This window comes from Ammospiza nelsoni, chromosome 3 (assembly GCF_027579445.1).
Source record: "Ammospiza nelsoni isolate bAmmNel1 chromosome 3, bAmmNel1.pri, whole genome shotgun sequence".
Taxonomy (NCBI): Eukaryota; Metazoa; Chordata; class Aves; order Passeriformes; family Passerellidae; genus Ammospiza; species Ammospiza nelsoni.
The window spans coordinates 24,912,998-24,938,269 of NC_080635.1; the positions used below are offsets into that span (position 1 = coordinate 24,912,998).

Here is a 25,272-nt window from a genome sequence, read left to right on the forward strand (position 1 = left end):
CACTCAGGCAGTGGTGAATACATAAATGAGGTGCTGTGCAGAGAGTGCCAAAGTTTGTTGTCGAGTTTGTTGCAGTTCAGCTTGCCAGTCCAGATGGACTAATCCCTCAAGCTCAGGGGCAGTGGGAGTCCTTGCACCAGCCTGTGCTTCTCCCTCACCCCCTTCCTTTTCCTGAGGTCCATCCTGCCTTACATAAACACCCTACAGAGCTCTGTTGCTTTCAGCTCTTTATTGCAAAGCTACAGAATCCCAAGTGCTTTGGCTTCCCTTGTAAAACAGAGGGCTTTTTTCTGTGCTCTGTTTTCTGAGTTGTCTTGTCTGCTCCTGTTTCGGGTAAATTGGTTTTGGGAAAGGCAGGTGGTTTGGTTTTGTTTTGCTTTTGATTTGGTAGCTACAACTATATGTATAAAACTACAAGTAGTGGTTTGCCAACGCCTTAAATTGATCATTCTGGTTTTCTGTTGAAAATAGGCATTTATTGTGTGTGTATAGAGGCACTGCAAAGCATCAGTCTCAAGCAGCAGTTGATGCTCTGATGGCTCCTTCTCCCCCTCATCTCCTGTTACCTGATCATAGCAGAAGTTATTATTCAGAGTTGCCTTTCACTTCGTATGTTTGAATTTCCTTGCACTAGTGTTGCTCCAGCTAGCTCAAAGGACTGTCCAGTTCCTGAGAGATGCCTTTGGGAACAGCTAATTCTCCAAACTTTGGTCTCTCAGAAGTCATTATTGTATACCTGCTGTTTTGTGACATCAGGGCTATGTGTAAATTACATAAATAACCATGTTATTTATGTAATTTACACATAGCCCTGATGTCACAAAACCTAAGGAACACAGATCTTCTCTTTGTTTGGGTATCTTATGTCTCTGTTGCCTGTCTTTAAACCGGTGCTTCATTCATCTTTAAAATGTTATATGTCTATACCTTAAATACTACTGTTTATCACATCAGTTCTTGCTTTAATTCTGGATTATGTTCACTGCTGTAAGCTCTTTGGTTCCTTTTTTGAGGAATAAATTACTCAGGTAAAATGAAATTTGCCTTGTCTTCATTTCACCGCTCAATTACATTTCTCTCATTTCTTTTGTTCAGATCTTGTCTTATCAAGGTCATGCTTTTGCACGTGTAGCACCAAGGTTGATCTTCCTGCTCTCCCAAACGATTTCCTTTCCCCCTCCCTCTTGTGGTGGTTTTTGGTATATCTGTCGCTGTTGTGAGTGCCAGTTATTTCAGTATTGTGGAACAGAGATTATCCAGATCCCCTTCTTTCTTTATTTTTTGTCTCCACACTGTATGTGGCAATAACCATTACCCTCTCCTCATTTTCAGTGTGTCATTTTGTTGTCTTTATAGAAATGGAAGGCAAAACATTTTCTTTGGTGTTTGTTCCAGGTTGTTTTTTCCCTAAATGATCTCTTACCCCTCAGTGTGTAGTAGGTGTCTTTCTCTCCTCCTTTGAAGCTGCAGTGCATGGGAGCAGCAATGCCCCAGGATTTCTTCTGCATAGTTCAGCTGAAGCAGGCTCCCAGTTGGTTTAATCTTCTGTTGGCACCCTGTAACCTTTAAAACATGCTTTTCTTTCTCAAGCTTTTGTTTAGTTATGGAAAGAAAAAGGTTTTCTGCTTATTTTTAGATCATGGGTCAGGTTTTTCTTCATCCAGGTAGTCTGGGTTCCTCAACAGATTTGTTCCTTAGCTTGGAAAAGAAACAGAATGCTCTCTGCCAGGCTGTTCACTGTGTCTCTGGGAAGTGGTCAGGAATGGTCAGGGTTGGGTTGTGATTGCTTGAGCTGCTGGTCATCTCTCCTGTCCAACAGCAGGAGATGCCTGGGACAGCATCCCTACTGACCTGGGGCTGATCATGGCCTCTGACCCAAGGTGTCCTTCAGCTCTTATGTCCGTGCCACTGCTCTCATTCATGTTTCTTTGGGCTTTTCAGAAAATAAAATATGTTATTTTCTCAGGAGTTCACCCTTCCCTTTACATTTTATGAGAGAGAAATCTGTGGACCACAGATGTAAATTTCTGTAGATCCCAGCTGCTCTCCAAAGTGATAATTGCCAGAAGTCTATGTTTCAGTATTTCTCTTCCTTTCTTTCTTTTCCCTCATCCACTACTCTACGTTCTGGCCTTTGTGTGTGAGTATTGGCCACCTCTCAAAGGTTATGCTTCTCTTACCTTACTTCTTGTGTTTCATAATGTGGCAAAGACTTGTTTTCTTGTGAGGCTGATGCTTTTCCTTATGAATCTCTGAATTGTCAGCTGTGGTAGGACACTGTTGCTAGCATGTGGGAAACAATGCATCATGCAAGAGAAATGTGTGGCCAAATTATTTGTATGTGTGTTTATGAAAAACAACCTTTTCTGCAGGAGATTGTTACTTCAGGACTGAAGGCTGCGTGGGAGAGCTGAAATTGCTGGAAACGTTTATAAGGGAAATTCTGGCAGGTTTTTAACTGCCATACAAGGCATGTGGCTGTCTAAAAACAAGAAGTTGTGTGATTCTTTTTCCAGATGTGATCCCTTTACCTTTAATTGCAATTTTAGTGTATGAGAAGGTTTAGGAATGGAAAGACTGATATAAAGTGTCTGATGACACCAATTGTTGGCTCAGGTTGTTTTCTGATTCCACGTGCACAGTAATGCGTCTGCTTGAAGGTGCTTGTGCTGTGTAGGCAAGTGTTCCTGGTTCCTCCCTGTGGAAGTGGGATGGAGATGTTAATGGTGATGTGAAACTTTGCAGGCTTTGAATGGTTAAATGTTAATTGTATGCCTGGATCTGCTGTGTATATTGTTGTACTGTTGAGCTTGCTCCTTTCATTTCATTGCCCAGACCCTCTTCTGTGTTTGCTGGGTGTTGTGGCTTTGTTCTCTGTGTTTGCTTTCTTTTACCCCTTTTCTCTTGCTTTTCCCCCCTCTTTTTTTCCTTTTTTCTTACCCACTCTAATTTTTGTTTCTTTGGTTGGGTTTTGTTTGTTTCTTTGTTTAGCTTTACTTAAGCTCCAGAAGGGGAAGATGTCATCAGGTCTAGTTATGGGGCTGTAGGCAAGGGTGTGCAGAGGATGGGGGGTTTTTGGTTTTGTTGGTTGCTTGTTTTCTTTTGTTTTGTTGTTTGTTTGTTTGTTTGTTTTATTCTGATTAATTAATGGTGAGGAGAAATGGGCAGAGGGAAAGCATTAGCGAGTAGTGATGCCTGGCAGGGGTTGATTACATTTGAAATAACTAGTTGTGATTTATGTTGTTTAGTTTTCAGTGAGAAGGTAGAGGAAGTGGGACACATCCTGTCTAACAACTTCTTTTAATGCTCCACAATTTATCTTTGCAGCATGTGCAGTAAGACTGTTCAGATTCTTTTCTATGTGAAAAATGTTCAGTACTGTTAACTGTTGAGACTTCTGCCTAATGTTGGCTGTAGACTTTGGTATTCAAGTAGCCCCAGGTATATTGTTACTGCTGCTTCCTTAACAGGTGGGCATGTTTTTAATGTTAATGTAATCTCTCCATGCCAGAGAAAGAATCTCAAAGGTTTTGAACCGCAAACCAACTCAAATATAAATAATTTTGTCGTCTCACTTGACAGAGTAATTCCTTTCCTTTATGGCCGCTGAATAGGTGTGACTCATGTTGTAACTCAGTTAATTTTGCAGAAATCAGCTCCTATCTTGGTGCTGCTTTGTCTTTCATGACCCTCAGTGAGGTGCTCTGAGGGCCGGGTCAGTGCCTGGCTCTGTGGGTCATGGACGCATACAGACAAACCAACCTTCAAGGCCACTTCTTGGTCCTCTCTGCAGGTGGCATCTTGTTTATCACTAAGGAGCCTGCTTAACCCCACAAGCAGGTGGTTTTTGAGATGAATACATGCTGAGATCTAGGGAGTTTTGTAATCAGGTTTTGTCGAGAAAGGGAGCCTTTAGCCTGTATTTGGAGAAGTGCAGATCTTGTTGAGTTCTATTACTTAGCATTTGACAAAAGAAGGATTACTTGCCAGATCTTTCAACTCTGTTTTTAGACTAAGGAAGAGGGAGAAAAACAAGAAATAAGGATTTGAAATAAATGTTTTTAATCTTTGTTGTTCCAGAGCTAGGTTTCACTTTTGTCAAGGTTTTTTTTGAGAGTCAAATGAAGTATAAATTTTAAATCTGTTTGTTTCAGTCTTTTTGATGTGCAGGTGGGACTGGAACTGTCTGTGTTGTGAAAAATCCTGGACTAAGATTATTTGTTTCTAGGCAGAAATACTAGGAGAAATTTACTAGATTAAAAAGATAAAAAATGTTCTTTCATGTAAGCACCTCTTTTAGCACTGTAAGAGCCTCAAAACAGTTCCTGTCATCAACAATTCATGGTTTAAATAGGCAAGAAAAGCAAAAACAAGATAAAAGGAAATATTTAAAGGAAATAAAGGTATTTTTTTGCCATCTGTTCTCCCCTGTTTGCAAACATCCCCTAAATTTTATTTCCTGCCTGATCCTTAGTGTTAAACATGCCAATATGACGCCTCCTCTCTTTCCAAACCTGTGGAATTGGCACCTTTGTGCATGTTGCCAAAGGGGAGTAAACAGTTTCAATGTCATTATTTAAAGGCAGTCCCTGGAGGAATTTGGAAATAGACCCTCTGTGCAAGGAACTTGTGGCTTTTCCTTCCATGGTTCCCCAGGAGGTTGTCCTTGCTTTGGGGACGCCGTGGGGCTGGTGTGTCATTCCTGTCTGGCACAGAGCTGGAAGCAGCTCCTGTCTTGTCTTGGCAGGAAACTCTGTGCAGCCAGGGGTGCCCTGGAGGGGCCTTGGTCAGTGTGGGCTTTGGGAGATGAAACACTGGCTGAGGTAAGGAAATCCATCCCATCTCTACGAGGGTTGGCAGAGCGGTCTGTGTTCTTGTGGCTTGTGTGTTGGTTTTCACTTTGTGTGTCTGGAATCCTGTTGTGGATCTCTCATTTGTTCAGCATGGCTAATAAATTGCTGCCTTGCTGGATTTTCCAGTGGATTGGAAAATGGACTCTTACTTTGGGAAAAAACCCCCTCCTGAGTTTGTTTTCATTGATACGCTTTACTACTTTGTTTTCATAATCTACAAAGGAGTTACAAAAGTGTAATGGGCACAAAATTTCAGCTTACATCTAGAAGAATGAATAGAAGCAAAAAATACACAGTCTTGTCTGGCTTAAACTGGAACTTTAGGAATTTTGCATTGATAATTCAGATGTGTGGATTTGCTGCCATTGTGCAGCCCCTCCTAAATGTGCTGGGAATAATCCAGCAATGTCAGCAATGCCTAGAGCAAGTTGTGTGGTTATTTTTTTATGAACCTAAAATTGTGTTAATCTTTGTGAAGGTTAGAAAGGCAAACTCATAATTCTTTTTTATCACTTATATGTTTTGAAGTGACTTTGGTACCCCACAAGCCCGTGTGTATCACTGCAGATTATTTTTCAGAATGGCTCATGCTTCAGTCCTTTCTGATACAGCCACTTGCAATTCAGACAGGTTAAACAGAAAAGAGTTTTAAAGGCTTTATGCTTAATGCTCTAGTGCAATTAAATCCTGGCTTTGTTTGTAGAAGATAGGATCAGCATGCATTGGAACAATTGTTATGGCCCATAAAAATAAGAGGCTTTTGTTCATTTTTGTCATGAATTCTCAAGTAAGTCATAAGTGAAGTGAACATTACCAAGAGATGCATACCCAGGAGTTTAACCTTCTGGTAGAAGAGGCTTTGTACAGCTCCAGATGTGTTAGTGGTTTTTTTTTTTTTTTTTGCTTTGGGGTGTTTTGGTTTGGGTTTTTTTTGTTTTTTTTTTTTGTTTTTTTTTTTTTTTTAACATCATCGGCTCTACTGCCACTGGATAAGATTTCATGGGAACGTTTTACCAGTTTGGTTTTCTTTAAGGCCATGTTTGATGAAGCTGTGAAGTACAAGGCAGAGAATTTGTGTGTTTGTTTAGCAAAACTGGAAATTCAGCAGCCCTCAAAGTTGCAAAAGGAAAAAGCATGAAAATCAGACGTGTAGGGGAAGTGATCCTGAATTAACTGACACAAGGTCAGAAACATTGCCCTTTTCCCAGTAAGCTGGGTCCTGATGTTGGCTTCAGCACACAGTTTAAACAAAGATAGTTAATTTAACCTGACACTGCCTGGCTGTCCTGTCCAAGCTGCATCTCTGTGAGCAGATCCTGCTACCCAGTGGCTCTGCCCAGCAAACAACCTCCTCCAGCTACACCAAATATTGAAATACACTTTTGCAGTTCTAGAATAAACTCCCACCACCACCTCTCAATAGGAGGCTGAGATTCATCCCCTACTCCTTCTCTTTTAACAACAGATCATTTCAAAAGCAAATCCTGTACTGCACTCTAATGCAGATTTTTTGTCTGGAATTCAATTAAGTCAGCATACTACTGGTTTTGTCATCTCAATGAATTTATTAAGCTTTTTTTCCCCTAGAAAAACAGTATGGGAAATCAAAGTACTTGAATTTGCAAAAGCAATGTTTTTAGCTGATGGAGTAACAATATTAATAGCCATTCTTTTTACAAAAGTGACTCTGATACTCAGTCACTGGGAACATAATGCCTTATATGAAGCACTGAAAGCATCACTTAATATAGCCCAAGTTGTCCAAATGCTATTAGGGTATGTTTTTGATAAAATGTTCTTTTTCTGAAGACTTTTGTCTCTATGAGGATACCTACTGTAATAACTTGTTGGAATTTGCCATGTCATATTAGATGGTATTAGAGCATAATACATGGAGTGTAATAGTTTGGGGGTGAGTCCTGGTTCCCTTTTCAGCCAGCTGGAGCCTCTCCCAGGTTTTTAGCTTGTCCCTCACCTTGCTTATGAGGTGGTTTGTGTTCAGAGCACAGCCACCAGCCAGGCTCCTCCCTGCTAAATTGTGCAGTAGGATCTACAACTTTCTTACCAAATCAAATCTTCCAACAGTGAATCCAGTTTAAACTGCTAATTTGCTAATGATCCAGACCAAACTCCTGACTCAGAGGTTTGTGCCAAGTACGTGCTATTTCCACGCTTAATCCTTTCAGTGGAGAGTGGTACCTTGCAAGCAGTTATCTGCAAGTGTTCTCTGGCCTGCTTTCAGGAATGGCTGGCTCCATTCCCACAGCCACTGCCTGACTCCATCCTGTCTGCAGGAGAGTGGACCTGTGCTGGAAAGCCACCCTGCTGTCCCCACCTGCTTCAAGGTGCTCCACACCACATAGGTGTGCAGGGGTACAGAGAGCACGAGGCATTGCTTTGAGTTGTGTTCTTGTGGGCTGGAGGGCTTCATGGAAATAAACAGCTGTTTAACATTTAAACATTATTGTGGCTATAGATTAATGCTATTTTTATTTCTGAAAAAGTAATTTCTTTAAGTAGACTAAATGCTCATCATATGTTGATGTTTACATGTGATGGCCTTGCTCGGTGGTCTCAGATGTAGCATGATTGCAGATCACTTTGTGTGGCTCTTCAGGTGGGTGATTAAGGTTGGATTACAAACTCAGCTTACTGTTTGCTGGTACATCCTTCCAATGTTCCTTTCTGTCCTGCCTAAGAATAACAATTGGTTTATAAATGAGAACAGGAAGGAGACAATGCGAATAAGCCATGTTCTTTCATGTCCTTTTTAATGCCATAGATCTGATTTCATCAGTGAAAACAGTAAGATGCTTCCTCCAAATTATTGGTTAATTTAATTCTCCTCTTTCCACTTCTCCCCATATCCCTCCAATGCACATATCCTCTATGGGCTTTTAGGATGCTGCAAGAACAAACTTGATTTCATCTGATTGCAGGTATGCTTGAAAACCTGTAATTTGCCTTAATGGAAGGTAGTGCTGACCTCTTGATAGCAATGAAGCAGATAAAATCATCTGCCTGATTACCCATCAAATGAGTTACTCATTAAATCAAGTAATTATCCTGTGGTGAGACAAAATGAGTGATTTGAATTCTGTCAAGAGCTTAGCAAAGAAAAGCACTGAGGTATAAATCTTCTGTGAAGAAAAATCTTGAAAGATATGAAGTATAGTCATTTGCAATCCTCCACTGCTCTCTCTTGACTTTGTTTTAGAGGAGCTGGGAGGAGCTTCCTCCTTGTGAGCCACCTTGCAGGGTGACAGACATTCATACAAGGTGGTTTTGAGGGTTAGTTCTGCAATACAAATGTGTTTATGTAAATTTGTTACATGTCTGGGCTATGCAAGTGTAGGAAAGCTGCACAAATGACTTGCTACAATTCATTAATTCCTGGTTGCTGTAGTAAAATTTTACACTTTATTTTCATGAAGGTGGCAGAATATTCAGCCATTTGACAGAATAGTGAAAAACCGTATTTGATGGGGAAGAATGTGCTTGAAATCTGTTACATTGCCAATGGGATGCATCCTCAAATGATGCCTGAAGAAACATGCAACATTTAGTGAAGACTTCAGAAACGGGGACTGGAGTTGTCTTGGTATTTAAGCCAATCTTCTTGCTATCTAATGCCATCCTTCTGTTCTGATGTCCTCCAATATCATTTGGTAGTGCATGCTTTACTGTAAAAGCCTTCATTTGTGTGGAAAAAACCCTCAAAACCAAACAACTCAACAAACCAACACATGTTGATGCTGCAGATAGAGGCCATGGAGAAATAGAATAAAATGTCATTGCAGGTTTGTTACTTTCAAGCAGATTTTCCTGTGGGCTGTGTTAAGATACTAAGTCACTAGCAGTTGAAGGAAATAGCTGGGTCTTCCTGTTTATAGAGGTAGCAGGCAAAAACATTGCTAATAAATAAAACACAGAAATGGTAACATTGTCTGGTGCTCAGTGTCCTATAAGCTTCTGTGGTGATTACAGACTTATAGATAAATAAATCACTGTTACTGTTTATCTTCTTATCTTGTTTTGACTAAAACTTCTTGAACATTCTATAAATTCTTTTGGCCTGAGGATAGGAAAAAAGAGGAATGTGTGGTTTTTTGGGAATTTGTATATTGGACTGAATAATTCAATGGTCAAATGTAACCTCTGGTGTGTATGATTTGAAAAAAAAAATATTTCTGTTAACTAATTTGGATCATTTTACTAAGGTTTGGGCATCTTTTATCTCAAGACTGTCTTGAGGTCAGGTGTCACTTACTTTAAAAATTTTGGAATACTAGAGAGCATCATAGATGCTCATTACATAGATGCATAGATGCATCATTACATTGATTACATCATTACACTGATTACATCAATGTAATGATACTTTATTATTTCTGTAATTTAAAATCTGTGTAACCATGTGCATTTAAGAGTTCTGTAATTCTCCATTTGGTTTTGTGGAGTCCTTTAAACATGGTGCAAGCTGATATGAGAGAAAGTATTTGTAAGTCCATTTCATTGCTTATATTTCAAATGGAAGTTGTATGTTCAGAACTTAGTGTTAAAAAAGCAACACACACAATCCCCACTTGGATTAAAAGAAGCTATGTGTAAAGGTGTTTATCAGGTTTCTGCCTGAAACTCTTGTGCTCATTACTCCCCTATGAGGAAAGGCTTGGTGATTTGGGATTGTTCAGCATGGAAATGAGAAATTTTTAGGGTGACATGATTGTAATCTTCCAGTAACCAAAGGGAGCCTACAGGAACAATGGGGAGGGACTTTTTATAAGAGCCTGTAGTGACAGAACAAGGGGAAATGGATTCAAATTGAGAGTAGAGATAGATTCAGTATTAGGAAGAAATTTATTACTGTGATGGTGGTGAGGCACTTGCACAGGCTGCCCAGAGAAGCTGTGGATGTCCCATCCTTGGAAGTGTCCTAGGCCGGGTTGGATGGAGCTCTGAGGAACCTGGTCTAGTGGAAGCTGTCCCTGCTCATGGCAGGGGGTTGGAACTAAATGAACTTTAAAGTCCCTTCCAACCCAGACCACTCTGTGATTGCTAGCTCTGCATGCTAGAGCTAGTTAGATGAATACTGTGACCTTCATGCTGTTCCATATTAAAAAAATACAGATGCTTTTGTAGTCTGTATTAAAAAAAAAAAAGTTAGGAAATGAAAATAGATTTTAAAAATTATTTTAGTTTACTTTGTATGCAAGTAAATAGAGTTTATTCCTTATCCTAGGATGCTGGGAGCTTAGAGCACTCAATACCATTGTGTCTTTTGTTAGCAAAGGAGTTGCTTTTAGTAGCCCTATCACCCCATGTATTTTATTCCCTTAGCTCATGAACTTTATCCTTCTCAAGGAACAGATGGGTAAACTCTGCATTTCAGGCTCAATTAAATGCCTTTTAAACTTGTGATTTCAGTGTCTTCTAGAGTGTTCTCTTGTTTTCCAGCTCTTATTCCTTGATGGTAGCTAGGCAGATCTGGAGTACAGAGTTTCTTGTGGTGAAGTAAGTGCATGGTGATCTTGATCATATGTTGCCATACCATCCCCAGCTCTTGGGGCTGGTGGTTCCACAGTGTGTGGAAATGCCTCTTTGGTAATAGGATACTGTCAAACTCCTGCTGCTTCTGACCTTTAGTCAGTCTCTGAATCTTTGGTAAGCTGGATTCTTGAAAAATACAACTGTGTTTCTTAAAGCCATCAAGGACCTTCTCCATTTTTTGTTGTGTGATGTTTTTCCCCTGTAGAATGGTGTGTCCTTGTCTTGATGCAGCTGTTTAGTCCGTCACTTCCCTTAGACCTCTACTGCACATCACAGCTCCCTTCTCCTCTTTCTCCCTCTTTGAAATTAGCCTGTTTGCTCCTTGCTTTGACCTTTAGCTGTCATAACAAGATTGGTGATCCAGAGGAAGAAATTATTATTTCTGACCTACTGAATGTTTATTTTCTGGCAATACCAACACACTTCTGTAGTCAAGAGTTGACCTTGGTCTCAACTCCTGTGAAAGAGCTACCAGTTAAAATGGTGGGGTGCCATTACTCTGGTCTCTTACTGTCCTTTGGTTACTCTCCAGAGAGAGGGGCTGGCAGAGGTGTCAGTTGTGCCAGGTTTTTTGTAATACTGCTATTGCTACAGGAAGGAACAATGTCCATATGTTAATATCCGTGGTGTTACTCAGGCTTTCAAGTAAGCATGACTTCTAGTCCGGCAGATTTTATTTTTAACTTAGTTGAAAGGTCTCTTTTGCCTTCTGTGTGTGGATCAATGTGACTCCTTCTACAGACAATTTTTTATTAAGCAATTTGTGGAATTAGTATGGCTTGTTCTTCACATTTTTTGTTCACCAAGTTTTAGGATACTGAGAACACTACTGAAAAGCAAGAGAAGTAAACAGGAATTTCCACACTTGCCTTTTTGAAAAAAAACACAAATGTGAATCTTGTGTGTTTTTCCAACAGCATAGGTTGTAAACCCTGCCTGGGGATTTCACAATAGTTCAATCCTACATTTATAAATAAAACATGGTGTGTATTAGTGTGACCCATTTTCCTTAAGAGTACAAAAATCTTGTTGTCAACTAAATTTAAAGGAATGACATGGATATAAAGCTGTTTCTACAGATTCCCTTTAAACCACTTTGTTTGGTAGTCTGTGCCATCAGAAGGGTAATTAATTTATGGACTGTACAGCTGCTATATATACCATGTCAAAACTGTGTGGCTGTAAATGATCTTTTGATAAGGTCAGACTCTGAAGTGGAGTAATAGCTTAAGGTCTGACACCTACATCACAATTGCATGTACTAGGTAACATTTAATGAGAGATGCTGTGTTTCTGCTGCGTGATCACAAATGGGGACCATCACCCCACCCCTGGGGTGGAAGATTTGGGTTATGCTGGCTGTGCAGAAGTCTGGAGCCAAAAGCTGTTCCTGTCAGTGTGGATGAAGCCAGACCGGCACCTGTGAGGTTTGTCCCTCATCTCCATGGCTTGCCCTGTGTCTGAGCCACCCTTTGGGATGGGCTGGGGTGATGGCAGTGCAGTCACACGTCACCCCAGTGCACAGCTGAGCTGGTCACCCACGGTGCAAGCCCTCTGTGCATCCACAGCTCCTGTGCTGGACATCCTCAATCAGAACTAGTTTTGTGGGAAGGACTGTGCTTTTTGGTGGGAGGTTTTTCATAAAGGCTTTTCTACCTCCTCAGCACTTCAGAGTGGATAGTAAGCAAAAAACTTGTTGGTCTCTGTCGTAAATAGTGTGCTCTTTCAAATTCTCCTGTTTTTTTAACTCCTAGTTTATTTTTTATGACTTTTAAAAGCAGTAAAAGTAGTCACCATTGCAGCAACATGTTAATGGAAACAGCCAGCATCTGGAGGTGTTTTGACATGCAAGAATGACATTTAATCATTTTATGAAAGGATACACAACTCTTAAGCAGTGTCATATTTCTAGAAGTAGATATTTTATTTTGTAAGTGCTTTATTGGAAAACACTTTGTAGATGGTTTATGCACTGCTGTTTCCCTAGTTCTGCATGGCGGAAGTAATATTTATCTTTCTGTTGGCATAAGCTAAATAATTAAACAACAGTCATTTCACTATAGCTCATCCATAACCATAGCTTTGATATAACTAAGGCCACCAGTAAGTTGTCATTATTAATCAAACTTTTGCTGATCACTTTCAGAGAATGGAAATGAGTCATACTGAACAACGTTGTACAATTTACCTGTACTTTTAAAAATACCACTTATGCAAATCTTGTGCGTTTGAAGCTCCGCTCTTGAACTCTGATTATCTCCACAAAGGTACAGACTGTATCTAACAAGGATGTCACTCTTCAGTCTCTGTTTCCTCATGGACAAGGTTGCACATTTTCATGGGCCACTACCTAGGTTACGTGGTCTGAACTGTGGTCTGGAACTTATGCCTAGCACGAATTTTCAGGAGAAAAACGCTTTTGTGCCTGTGTTTTAGATATAACACTTTTTCACCTTGTCTACTGGATGGGCAGGAAGGCAGCTGCACGCAGTCTGCTGTGCAAGTGCCCCAGGCAGGCAGCGGAAGGCATGCTGCAGCTGTGGTTTGGTGTTGTGTGCTCAGGAAAATACCAGCCTTGCACATTGCCACCCTTCCCACCCTCTGCATCAGCCTGCTGCCACCTCCGTGCTGTTGGTACAGCTGCTGCAGCAGCCAACCCCCTGACAAAAATAGGCATTCCTGTGGTTGTTCTTAAAATACGCATTTGCATTTGGAGGGCTCTGTGTTGTTTGCAAGTTTTTCTTTTTCAAATTAGGCAATGTGGTTTTGGGCAACAAATATAAAATTTTCTCATTTAGATCACTTTTCTAGGCTAGTTGATCTAGGTTTAGTATGGTTTAGTTTAAAGCTGGGTATGGTTTAGTTGTGGAGGACACCTCAAGACAACTTTTCAGATCAAATGTACACCTCTTGTTCTTGTGTTTTCTGCCTGCTCATTTGAGAAAAATGCCATAGGATGAAGGAGCTCAGTTTAGTCTAGGAGGGGGTGATGAGGGAAGGGCTCAGGCACTGCTGTGTGTTCTCTGCTGCATCCTGCCCTCGCACTGCTTGCCTGGGGACTTCACTCTCTTCTCTATCAGTTCTTATTTTGCTGGGGTTTCTGGCAATGAAATGTGATTTACAAATGTAGCTGTTTCACAATCTCCTTAAGTCATCCACGGGCAGAGCTGCTGTTGACAGACACTATTCCCACCACTCTTTCCAGAGGGTGCTGCCACCTCCCTGCTGCTGCAGCACGGCTCATTGTGCCATACACCATGTGACTGGCCTGGTGAGTTTCCCTGTTTTGATGTTGATGAGTTCAGTTTCATGCTGCTCAGTCTCCTGGTGTGCTTCCTTGTGCAGCCCCATGAGCCGTGTTGGCAGGAACAGGATGAGAAGGGGAAGGATGCAGGAGAAGGGCAGGGATGCTTATTTTAGCAGTAATGCTGCTGGATGCCAGCTCTAAGTGACCTTAATCCTAGTCAAAGGTCCTGCTTTTCATCACTCTGGGAATTAATGCTTCAGAGAATGGAACCTTATTAGGGTTTATTACAGTGCCTGGAGTGAAGAGGAGCAAGCAGCGGCCGCCAAGTCCCACAGGTGTTAGTGGGAGCACTGGATCCTGCTGGATCATCCTTGTCATTCTTAGCTCACTAACCAGCCTCTGAACACCTCACAAGTACAGCTGGAAACAGGCTTGATGCAATGAGCATCCTTAACCAAAGTGTGTCTTGTAAAACCGTTTAATTACTTTGTCTCACCTGATGAGATGGTTTTGGTCTGTTGTGCTTGCTGAGTGATAGCAGATATAACATGGGTTTAAAAACAAACTGAAAGAAAATTTTTCCTCCTAAAGATAAAGCAATCAAATTGGAAATTGGGTAGTTATTAAAGAAATTACTTTTATTCTCTTTTCTGTGGAGTAAAGCTAATGAAGGCAGCTGCTGAAGGGTGATACAGTTTGGCACTGAGGTTAATTGCCAGCTGAAACATTGCTGCAGTTTCTTTTCAGAAAGAAGAAAGCAAAATAATTGAAGGATCATTTGCTAGTGGAAACATGATTGATTTCATATATTTGAGGAAACAAAATTAACTAGTGCTGCCCTCTTGCAGTTCAACAGCAAGACAGGCATTAAACTAGTGTCACTGCAGTTCAACTTTGTGATGTTTATGTGCAATTGCAGGTTTTGTGAATAAAAGGTAGGTAGGGAGAGTTTCCAGTAATCTTCTGGATGGAATGCAACACTGTGATTTCTTCATGCAGTAGCTCTTGGATCTGAAGTCTCCTAAATCTAAGGGAAATTAAGAAACCCTTAATCTCTGAAAGCCAATTTCCAAAATTCATATGGCAGGTACTTTCTTAGGAGCAGTATGACTTGCCGAGGAAGCTCAATAGGTAATCTTCCTCTCTTTTTTCTTTAAGTACTAAAAATGTCCTGGGTACAAGTGTCTGTTCTGCACCTGAGGACATGGTGACTTTGGTGGGGGCACCTCTGGTTTCCTCAGTTAGCTCTGGGTGACTGGAAGGTAATTTTTTGGGTACGGACCCACAGGGACCTGCTTTGTCCTCGTCTTCACGTGGAAGTGGTTATTCCGAAGATTTCATGCCTTCCTATGGCTGTCTTCAAAAGCTGGAGAAGCCATTTCCTCCCTCCTTTGAAGAGAAGGCACATTCGAGTGTTTTTTCATTCCTGAAAATCTGAAGTATGTCTAAAAAAATTTGTACAGTCATAAACTGGTGCTGCTGCAGTCTTTGAGACATTCACTGTTCTGAACAACACCAGATGTGTAGTGTTCCTAAATATGTGTATGTTGGGGATAAACAAGCAATGAACTAATCTGTACTTGTACAGTGTGCAGAGCTCCATTTGTGGTCTTTAACAAGCTTTTTTATTTTTGTCAGAGTGAAGAGTGTTTGTTAGTTTTTTTCATGGTGTAGCAATGCACTCCGCACTGCTAATAATCTGAGAGTTTTTTCCTAAGCAAAGACTTACATTGTGTATGAGTTTTATTTTGGTATGTGCCATATTATAAGGCAGTTTTTTTCATTATTTATGCCTATCTAAAATACTTCAAAGAGCACTTCCTCATCACCCACTATTCATGTTAAGTAACAGCAGGGAAGAGGAACCTGAGATGGTGCTTAGGCTTGTGGAGATAGATAGGTGTTGAAGATAGGTGGCTTAGAAGGACAGGTATGATAGAAGGGCCAGAGATAGAAGAGTGGAAAAACCTAACAAGGAGGTAAGGTTATCATGACAGATTTAAAGGCAACTTGAGGAGTTTTGATCAAGTCTTCAGCTGAGCAGGGAACAGAAGATGGGTGGGTTGAGAGTCCTTCTGCTATTTTCAGGGGGAGCTGTATGCACTGGGCCTTCTGAAATCTTGTTTCAAAAGTTAGAGTTCCAAGGATCATTCCAACAGCATTCTGACATTTGGTTTGGTTCCTTCTGCCTCATCCTTTTGATGGAGCAGACACTAAGCTCTATTTAAGATACTCAGAAATAGCAGTGTCTTGTACTCACTTTACAGAAAGAGAGCCTAACTCTTTTAATTTTGTGTGCTTTACTTACTTCAAAATTGATATAGTCTAAAAGAAATGTGTTGGTGTGAGCTACAGTGGATGCTTTTTGCGAGTGGCATGTAACCTGTCACTGTTCAGGGCACTAATGGCCACTTAAGATTGCAATCAAGCCTCTTTCTGCTCTTGGCACTGATCTAACCAGTACTACAGTGTCTGTTTGGCCTCATGGGGCACTCTGCCTGTCATTTCTTCCAAGGCTTCATAGTTGTATTGGGAAGCATGTTGAGTTTGAAAGGGTACCAAAGTGTGTGTGTTAAATTATTCCATCTGCCCAACCCACCCAAGATAAGACTCAGTGTTTCGTCTTGCAATTAAGATTGTTTAATGACTTGATGCAACACAGGAGTTGAGACAAGTGGGGAACATGGGTTCTTGGTCAATCCCAGTGCCACAGCTGTGTGTTGAATCCCATGGCTTCATTAGGGTCCTTAGTTGTGTGCCCTTGCCTTTTAGGCTTCATCATCTTCCACCAGGCAGTTTCCTAGTCCTTTCCCCTTGTATTAATCACAGTAGTTGCCTGGCTGACTTCATGCTGCAGAGCTGTGTTCAGCTGACTGCCATCTCTTTTTTTAGATCACTGCAGAGGTCGATTCCTCCAGTCGATCGGGAGCTGCTGGAAAAGAAATGCACTACTGTAGTTATGTAGATTGTTAATCCTGGGGAAAACACAGAAAACCATTTGTGTGCTGTCCTAATGATATGTGTTCTTATGAACCTATTAACCTTATCATCAACCGTTTCTGATGGTGGAAAAAAAGTGCTGCTCCTCCTTGTTTTTTGAATGGAGACACAGACCTCCCCTCCCCCCACCCCCTTTTTTTTTAACTATCCCACTGTTGTCTGGAAATCTAAACTTTAATCCAGTAATTTAATATGCTTGCAAATCTCGAAAATAATAAACTATTTCAAGTATGATAGAAGAGTCAAAATACATGCAGTACAATATTCACAAATAGTTTTGTTTTGACATTTATCTTGCTGTAGTCGTTCTGCCAATTGGCTTCAGGCACAGCTACCAAAAGAATGAACACATGTTGCATTCATTAGTTCTCATCTGGCTGTGCTTCGTCTTGCAAGACAGACAAAATCATGATCACATTAAATAGATTGTAATGCATTTGTAATACGAGTTCCCTTCTGCCGAACAGAATGATAGCTTTGCAAAGCTGCTGCTTTTAAGCCATGATATTTTGCTTAGTTTTCATATAATGGATATGAGTGTATTGCCAGTGATGTCATTGCTTTTTCGTCTCGAAACGATGTCATGTGAAAAATATTCCAATACTGAGCGAACTGCTGCCCCCTTGTTCCCCCCCGTGTGAACTCCGCGTGTCACTGCTCCTGTCACTCCTCGCGTCGCGCCGTGGCTGACGAGAGATGGATGCGTGCCGTTTCTGACAGACAGAGAGACACGCTTTGAGACAATAATGGTTTATCTGCATCTGCCGAGGGAGGGTACTGTCGTTAGTCAGGGCTGCTGGTTCTTTATGCCCGAGCGCGAACGGACGGACAGACGGATGCTGTGGGCTGCTGATGGTCCGTGCGCCGCTGTGCCCCGGCCGTGAGCCCCGTGCGGCGCGGTGGCACCGGGCCGGGCTGTGGGTTCCGACTGCTGCGGTTCCCGGTGGGGAGGGCGCAGGACCGTGCCCGTGTGCGGGCAGCTGCCGCTTTCCCGTTCGGGAGCGGCCCGGCGGGCTCCGCTTCCCGGCCGAGCAGGCCCCGGGGGGCCGCGGCCCCCAGCCGGTGCGGCAGCGAGCGCGCCTGCGGGCGGCCCCTCCCCGGGCCCGGCCGGCCCGCCCCCGCCTCCCGCGCTCGCTCCGGGCCAGGGGCACGGGCGGCGGGACCGGCAGGGCTCGGTGGCCCGGGACCGTGTGCTGGGAGCCCGCCGGCCGGGCCGGGGCGCGGGAGCTCTCGCTGAGGCGCGGCGGGGCCGGCTCGGCGGCGCTGGCGGCCGGGGGGATGGAGGAAGGCTTGTCCTGCCTGGCCGCAGCCTGCGACCCCTCGGCGCTCGCCGCCTTCTGCACGGGTAAAGTACCGCGCTGCGCCGGAGGGCTCGCTCGGGGGGAACCCCGGCGCTCTCCGCTCCGCGGTCCCCATCCTTGCAGGGGAGGAAGGGAAGCCTGGCAGCCCCGGGCAGGCTCTGCCCTGCGAAGTGCGAGAGCGGCTCCGCGCCCCTCGGCGGCCCGCAAGGTGTGCCTGCCCCGGCGCTGAGGGGCGCGCTGCCGTGCGGCATCCGCACCGCCAGAAAATCGACAAAAGAATGACGAGTAAATAAAATCGGGAAGTGTGCGGGTCGCGGAGGAGGCGATAATGAAGCTAGTGCTGGCTGGACAGGAGGCGCGGAGCAGCGCGGGTCCCTTCGGGCCGGGATGGGACAGGGAAGAGTGTGGATCGAGGGACCCTCGGCAGCCCCCGTGGAAGGGCGGGCGGCTCTGGCGAGTCCTGCCTTCCCTTTGGAGCGCTCGCTTTGCCCTCTCCGAGGGAAGAGCCGGAGCGGGACTGGCCCGGCCTCGGGCAAGCAGGCGGCAGTGCAGGCTCGCTCAGCCTGCTGCGGCTTCCTCTGCCTGGGCAACCTGTGCTTGCCCTTCAGAACTAAGGGCTGCTTCCTCGTCTCCCTTTGTTTTTACCGGTGTCATAGTAAAAATGAAATATTTCGGTGCGTATCTCCTTTCTTTAGACAGCTGCTCTCAACAACTCAACTCTCTTGAGTGCGAATCAGGTAACTAATTGTAGCACTCTGGCTGTAGCTACCAAAACTATGGTTTTGAAAAGACCAACCAACCAAATAACCCTGACGAAGAAATCCTATCAGAGATAAAGCGTGTTCCTCTTGTACACCTCTTGTCTGTTTCCCTGCGAGTGAGGCAGACATCAGCGAGCGCCCGTTCTTTGTTTGCTGATTCATGCCGTGCGATCCGGATACAACCGCAGCATCTTGCCTGTGAAACTTGCGGCCGAAAACACGGTGGTCCACAGAAAAGTTTTCTTAAAAATAAAAACAAACGAGTGCTTAATGCATAGATTTCTATGGGCATTTAGTGTAGGAAAGGAATGACCTTGCGTGTACTTTGTTAAAGTGAGTGATGTGCACTGTACTTCATCTGCTTCAGAATTCAAAGCATTTGGTTTAGAATTCAAAATGTTGCAACCCTCAAGAAAGAGGGGAGGGTAAATTGGAAATGTTAACATTTTAAGTGCTTCGTGTGATTTTTTTTTTTTTTGCAGTCTTGCAGGGATTTTTACTGTAGAGAAGAAAAGCTAATGTTTAGCTGTTTGTCTTCAGAACAAAATTCAAAAGAACAGCATATTTTATGGCTATAGCTTGGGGCTTTGTTACCAATATGTAGAGGTTTATGTGACCAACATTTCCACTGACTTTAATGGCTTTTAACTGGGGTTTCTGTGATTGTCTGTACAAGATGTAACAGTGTCTCAAACTTCAGCTTGAGGCGTATCTTGAAGTTCCAAAGTGAGTGGGACATTATGGGTAAGAAATTCAACAAAATAAGATGCAAGAAATGCATTCTTTTCTGAATGCACATGTTCTATTTTAATTTTTTTCTGTGCCTTAAGAAATTATTTTTTCTAAAATCTTGATAAAAGACTGAGCATTTTGCTGGATAACAGCTGGCATTTGTAATTAAAAGAAAATGTGGCTTTGGATATTCTAATCAGGCTAGTGTGTTTTGTTGATTTAAAACTTGATTCCTACTTGTACACTTAAACTTATTATGCCTTTATATCCAATGACCTGTATACCAGGTTTTCCAATGACTGTATTTTGGGTTGTGTGTAGAGTGCTAAGAAACTGGTATGTTGGAGTGCTTTGTTCCTGTGAAATTTCTAACTTCAGCCTTGAGGGCTTTTAGCAAATTTGCACTGGTAACAAGTATGGAAATGCCTGAGATTAAGTTATAGAAAGTATCTTTTTTTTCTTCTTTTTGTTGGGCTGGACATGCTCGTTCTTGCTTTGTTTAATGGAGCTTAAGGTTTTATGCTGACAGGAGAGTAAGGTCAGGGTTTTGCATATAATTTTTTAAAATAAGTATCCTATAGTGACATGCTCTTCCATAGGAGCTTTGCTAACTTAAATTGTGATTTATTTTTTTTTTTGTGCACTGGTGTCATTGTACGTACCTCTCATTGCTCATTTCTTGCCAAAGCTATAAATTAATTCCTAATTCAGCATTTCCTTTTAATATATAGGGTACAAGTGCTGATAGGTAGCTTAATCAAATGTTTTTAAAAGCTTGTCTAGTGTCAGTAGGAAAGATTTTTTTTTTTCTAATTAGCCTTTTATAATTAAAGCTAAGGTAAAGATATGTCCTTTAGGAAGAGGATAGCTATCAGATTGGATATGGGCTGGAATTTATCTCAGACAATATACAGATCAGGATAGAAATTTTCTATCTAATAGTTTGACCAAGGGGAATATTTACCTGCAAACAAATGTCCAGTTGGCATGCTTCTAGATTAAATATTTCCCTCCAATGGCACTTGACATTGAAATTGGTATTTATATAGGGGGCGGAAAATAAACAAACTCCAACATCCTAGTATTTTTAAGCTTGATTGCTTTCAGACTCTTGATTTGTATGCATTTGTCTTTAATGTTAAGACTAGTGGAGAGTGTGCTTAGGGTTTTTTCAGAGTGGGGTTGGCCAGTTGCTGGAGGCATTGATGGCAAAGGTGGGGTTCTGTCTGTGGCTCTGCAGGGTTTCTCCAGGGTGACACTGAGTCTGCCTTGGGCTTTGGCTGTCACTGTGCTGTGGAGGGCACCTCGGCTGGCAGTGGCTTTGCCACCTGCCTCGCTGGCAGGCAGTGACAGTGGCTGGCACATACTGCTGTTCTGCTGCCTTGCTTCCCTGCACAGGTGCTGGTGCAAAAGTATTTCATTTGAATTAGTGTCTGACATAAGGGACCGTGCTGTAAGCATTGGGGTGTTGCAAGAGCCTTTTTCTTTCTGGTGCATGCAGGGCTATGTGTACACAACATAAAATTTCAAATACTGTAGAGGTCAGGAGGGGTTTTCATCTCACACTATTTAGAAGCCCAGTACCTTGCCTCAATAAAGGTCTCGTTTCTTTAACGTCATAGTTACCTTTTAAAACTGGAGTGTCATTTTTGGGTAAGTTTTTTTCTGTTTTGCCAGTTAAGATTTCTAGCTGGCTCCCAGCAGTTCTAGGAACATGTATTAGTCATCAGAAGGGGGTTGAGGGGATAATAGTGACTTGTTCAGGGTAGTGGTAAGTGGTTTTTAGCAGTTGCAGAAAGTAATTGCAAGTTGAAGTAACTGCAAGCCACACTTGGAAGTTGCTGAAGTATCGGAATTGGTGAAATGTCAGAGGTGGAGTTGACGCAGCAAACTTGTCATTAAAGGTCAGCTAGAAAGGTTCTGACTGCAAGCACTTTCTCAGCAGCAAGTCTTTGCTCTCAAGTTTTGAGTAATGCCCCGATCAAAGAAGTATCTTTATGAACGCTACATCACACCCCTGCTTGGCACAGAGAAGTGAGTTCAGCAGGATTGAGGTGGCATTGGAAACTTCCCTCTTGCAGCAGGCTTCTTCAACCTGCTCCTTCTTCAACCTGCTCCTTCTGCACAGAGCCAGAGCAGCTTTGAGAGCAGAACTTGCAAAGAAATAGGGGAAAAGTGCTGGACATGCAGCTCCTGCCCTGTGAGCAGGGAAGAAGGAATAACCAGACATGACAGCCATTAGTCACAGCTCTTCATTGCATGGTGAGAAGATACCCTTGTGCATCTAAAAACAGGATTTAGACATGTCTTCCCGCTTTGCTCTACCCTTCCAGCACGTTTTTTGTTCTTTGTATGTTGTAAAAATGCATGAATTTGTTGGGGTTTTCCCTAGTTTGCCTGTGAAGCTCTTCAGAAGCATTTAAAACCATGGGAATATCCACAGTCTAATTTCTGATACCTGTGAAGTGCATCAAAGGGAGTGTTCACTTCCATGAGAACCTGGTTTGACTCTTCAGCTTTTTGCATGATTTGGCTTATTTGGTAGATAAATGCCACGATGTCTTGATCATTAAGGTATTTTTTGAGATTGTTTTTCTTAGATGATAGAAGTGAAAAAATCAGAGCTGCAGGTGTCACCCTGAGTGGTTTGCACTGATGGTGTGCAGTTTCTGTGCTGGGATTATGTTGTGTGTGTCATGGCAGGGGTTTGGTGGGAGCTGGCCAGTGAGCTGATCCAGCTGGAAACTAACTGTGGGTGCAAAAAGTTTTCTATCAGGTAGCCACCAAAAATTATGTCCTGAAGCAGATACTGGGGCAGAAAAAACAGCCTGATCCTTCAAGGAAGATCACCCCTTTTAACAGCAGCCCACAGTTTGACTGGCTTAAGAGCAAGTGAAACCATGCCCAAGACAGTAGTATACTACAGACTGAATCAATATTAAAATTAGGACAATTTGTTGTTATGACTTTTGATTTGATCTTAATGTATGGAAACAAACTTGGTGTCTTCCAGTGTTTCTGCTTGCTTTCAGCTTCAGAGTCTTGAATGATTATTTATGAACAACATTGAACTGAAGAAAATACCTATTGGCTTTCACTGAAGATATCTGTTTGCCCATCTTTACAATATTCTATGCATTTTTGCAATCAAGGAAACCTTTAGGCCTGTAATGACATGAAAAACTGCTGAGAAGAAAAAGAAATTTGACAAACTTTTTTCTTTAAAGGATGCAGTTCAAACTTTAAAAAACATCACTCTGTACTATAAATAATTCTAACTGTTTTGTTAGAATTTTGTTCAGTGGGGGCAGAGCTGTGCTCCTGGTCCTGCTGTGGCAGGGTCACTTGTCCTCTCCACCTTTCTGGGAGTGTTCCCCAGCTCCCCCAGAGGTACATGTTGCATGTCGGGGAGCTCTGGCATGAGAACCTTGTCCTGTGCAACTTGCAGGCTGCAAGAATGGTCACACCTGCTTAGTGTGGGCTTGCACAGGAGCTGCAGAGGGCTCAGTGAAGGCAGAGACTTGGAGCATGTTGACACAGTGGGTTAGTAAATGTGGATTAGTAGGTTAAACAAGCTGGCATTTAGTCTTGAGTAAGAGCAGTGTGCTTGAGTAGTTACAGCATGGAAGCTGAGATGCTGTTAACTCTCTGTTGGGCTCACTCCCTGCTGATTTATTTGGCCATACCCCATGTTGCAACCCAAAAGAACATATTTTGTTAAAACTAAAATAAAAGTTGTCAAATAAGATTATGGCAAAAATTACGAGATGCTGAAAAGAAATAAAATAATTTTGTTTCTGTTTGTGTATTCTGTTGTGGTGGGAGGAATATTTTTCATGCATGAAGGATCCTGTTATTTTGGTTGGCAGTATTATGTGGAAATAGTATCCTCCTGGATGGCTCTTTTTCATGTATAAATAGCTGAATTAGCATAGCTAATGCTTAGTAAGTGTACACGGAATTAATCAGTCCTAAAACATAAGCGTTAGTGGAATGAACTAGATAATTCAGTGGTTTAAGATAATAGCTGCTTTCAGAGTAACTATTATCTTTTTGGCTTTAGATTGTTCCCCGCACAGTTATCAAACAAATACAAATCTCCAGGGTTTAAAAAGGAGAATGAAACTGAATTGCAAACACTGGAGACCTACAATATGTAACTTTTTCCAGAGTACTTTTCACGATGAGTGAGAGCGTACTAGTAAAAAATCTGTAAACTGTATTTCTGTGGGTTCAGGCAGGCCTAACCTAGCATAGCTGTTCCTGATGTGTTACAAAAAGCTGGAAGTGTTACCCAGTGATAACCAGAGAAGAGCTTTGGCATGGATCTGCAAGGCGCTGACAGCTGATGTGGCAGAGGCTCTCTGGTCGTGTTAGTGCTCGTGTACTTTTGCAGAAAAACCTGGGTTTTTTTCCCTTAAATTATGTCTTTTAGCAAATAAAAATTCCTCTTTCTGAGGTGGCTTTGATTGTTATCAGTTCTTGATTGATTAATGCCTTTATTTTGAGGAAGAAGAAAGTAAGTGGGGAAAAGTACAACTTGCAATTTGTGACACTACTGTTACTTAGTCCCAACCATATTCAAGTCTTGTTTTCCCCTCAAGTATTTGTAGCACTTGCAATATTTGTAGTACTGGGCATATCCATGATCAGTCACTATTGCTATTCACAGGGCTATGTTTCTTTACCTAAAAACTGTTACTTTGTACCAAATAGTAGGAAAAGAAACCTGAAGGTTTTTTTATGCTTCAGAGACCCCATCACTGTAGGAAGATCAGATAAGTAATCTGTTTATGATGCAAAATGTGATGTATTTAAGCAACTTTGATAGATATATCCCTTTTCAGTGTTCCAAATTTGGCAAACATTCCACACAGAAGTGTGCTTTCCTACAGGGTCCTTTGAGAGGAAAGGAAAAAGCATCCTTATGGAGAGGCATTTTTCCTCCTAAGCAAATACCATGCACACACACATGTGATTTATCAACAGTGATAGTTCAATTTTGTGTAGGACTTCTACATAAAATATCTTCAAGGTGAAATTTTAGAAGGTCTTAGCCTGCCTATGCCAACCAAAGTGTTCTGCTCAGTGATTGATTTTTCTCTGGGAGGTTGTAGCATCATGTAACACTGTTAGCCAGTGTTTGTGCTTGCTTTGCTTCAGTTCTGAAATCTGCTTTGTGGTTTGGCCTAAATAAAGGTGAGACCTAATTCCTCCCTTTTCTGGGGAGTTTTCCATTTTAGGTGTGATAGTGCCAGGATTAGCAACTGAAATTATGTTTGAAACTGGCTTCAGTTTTATGTATTCATTTCTGCAGAAGTGGCCTAACTGCAGCTTTATAAAATATGTGTGCAGTGATGTCTGACAGAGATGTCTGCCATGCTGTTCAAGAGTTCTTCCCTGTCATGAATTAAATCTCTTTCATTTCACAATTACCTCATTTGTTTATGGGGCATTTGTGGGGACTTGTTGATAGTGTCCTTGCTAAGGGGAGTGCAGCAACACTTGGTGACAGGTCTGCAGTCTGAATTGTCTAAAAGAGTATCTTTGTAAAATAACAAATGTTAATATTGATGTTTCTACAGCTCTTGAGAAGCAGTGTGTTGCAGGACAGTCTCCTGTCAGGCAGCAGCAGCCACAGCAGCAGGAAAGGTGTGAGCAATGCTTTCCACCCACACCTTGTTTACAGCTGTTACTTCACCAGGGCTGTTTAACTGCCAACACAACAAAACAAAAGACCTTAGCTAAAGAACCAGTCAGTTTAATTGTATTTATGCTCAGTCCCCATTTTTGAGGATGGCTGTTGAATTTCACCTGCATAGATACTT

General features: G+C 42.2%; 1 protein-coding gene across 2 annotated transcripts in view; it reads left to right on the forward strand.

Annotated features, from left to right (window-relative positions):
• Positions 1-25,272, forward strand: part of EML4 (EMAP like 4) — a 146,856-nt gene that overhangs the window by 42,242 nt on the left and 79,342 nt on the right. The window contains exon 1 of one of the 2 annotated variants that reach the window (XM_059469537.1): positions 17,825-17,995. The exons of the other annotated variant lie outside the window; for it this stretch is intronic. Within the exon in view, the coding sequence (XP_059325520.1) occupies positions 17,929-17,995 (67 nt within the window). The 5' untranslated portion in view covers positions 17,825-17,928. Of the gene's footprint in view, positions 1-17,824; positions 17,996-25,272 lie in introns of those variants that run through there. 2 annotated transcript variants of the gene reach the window in all.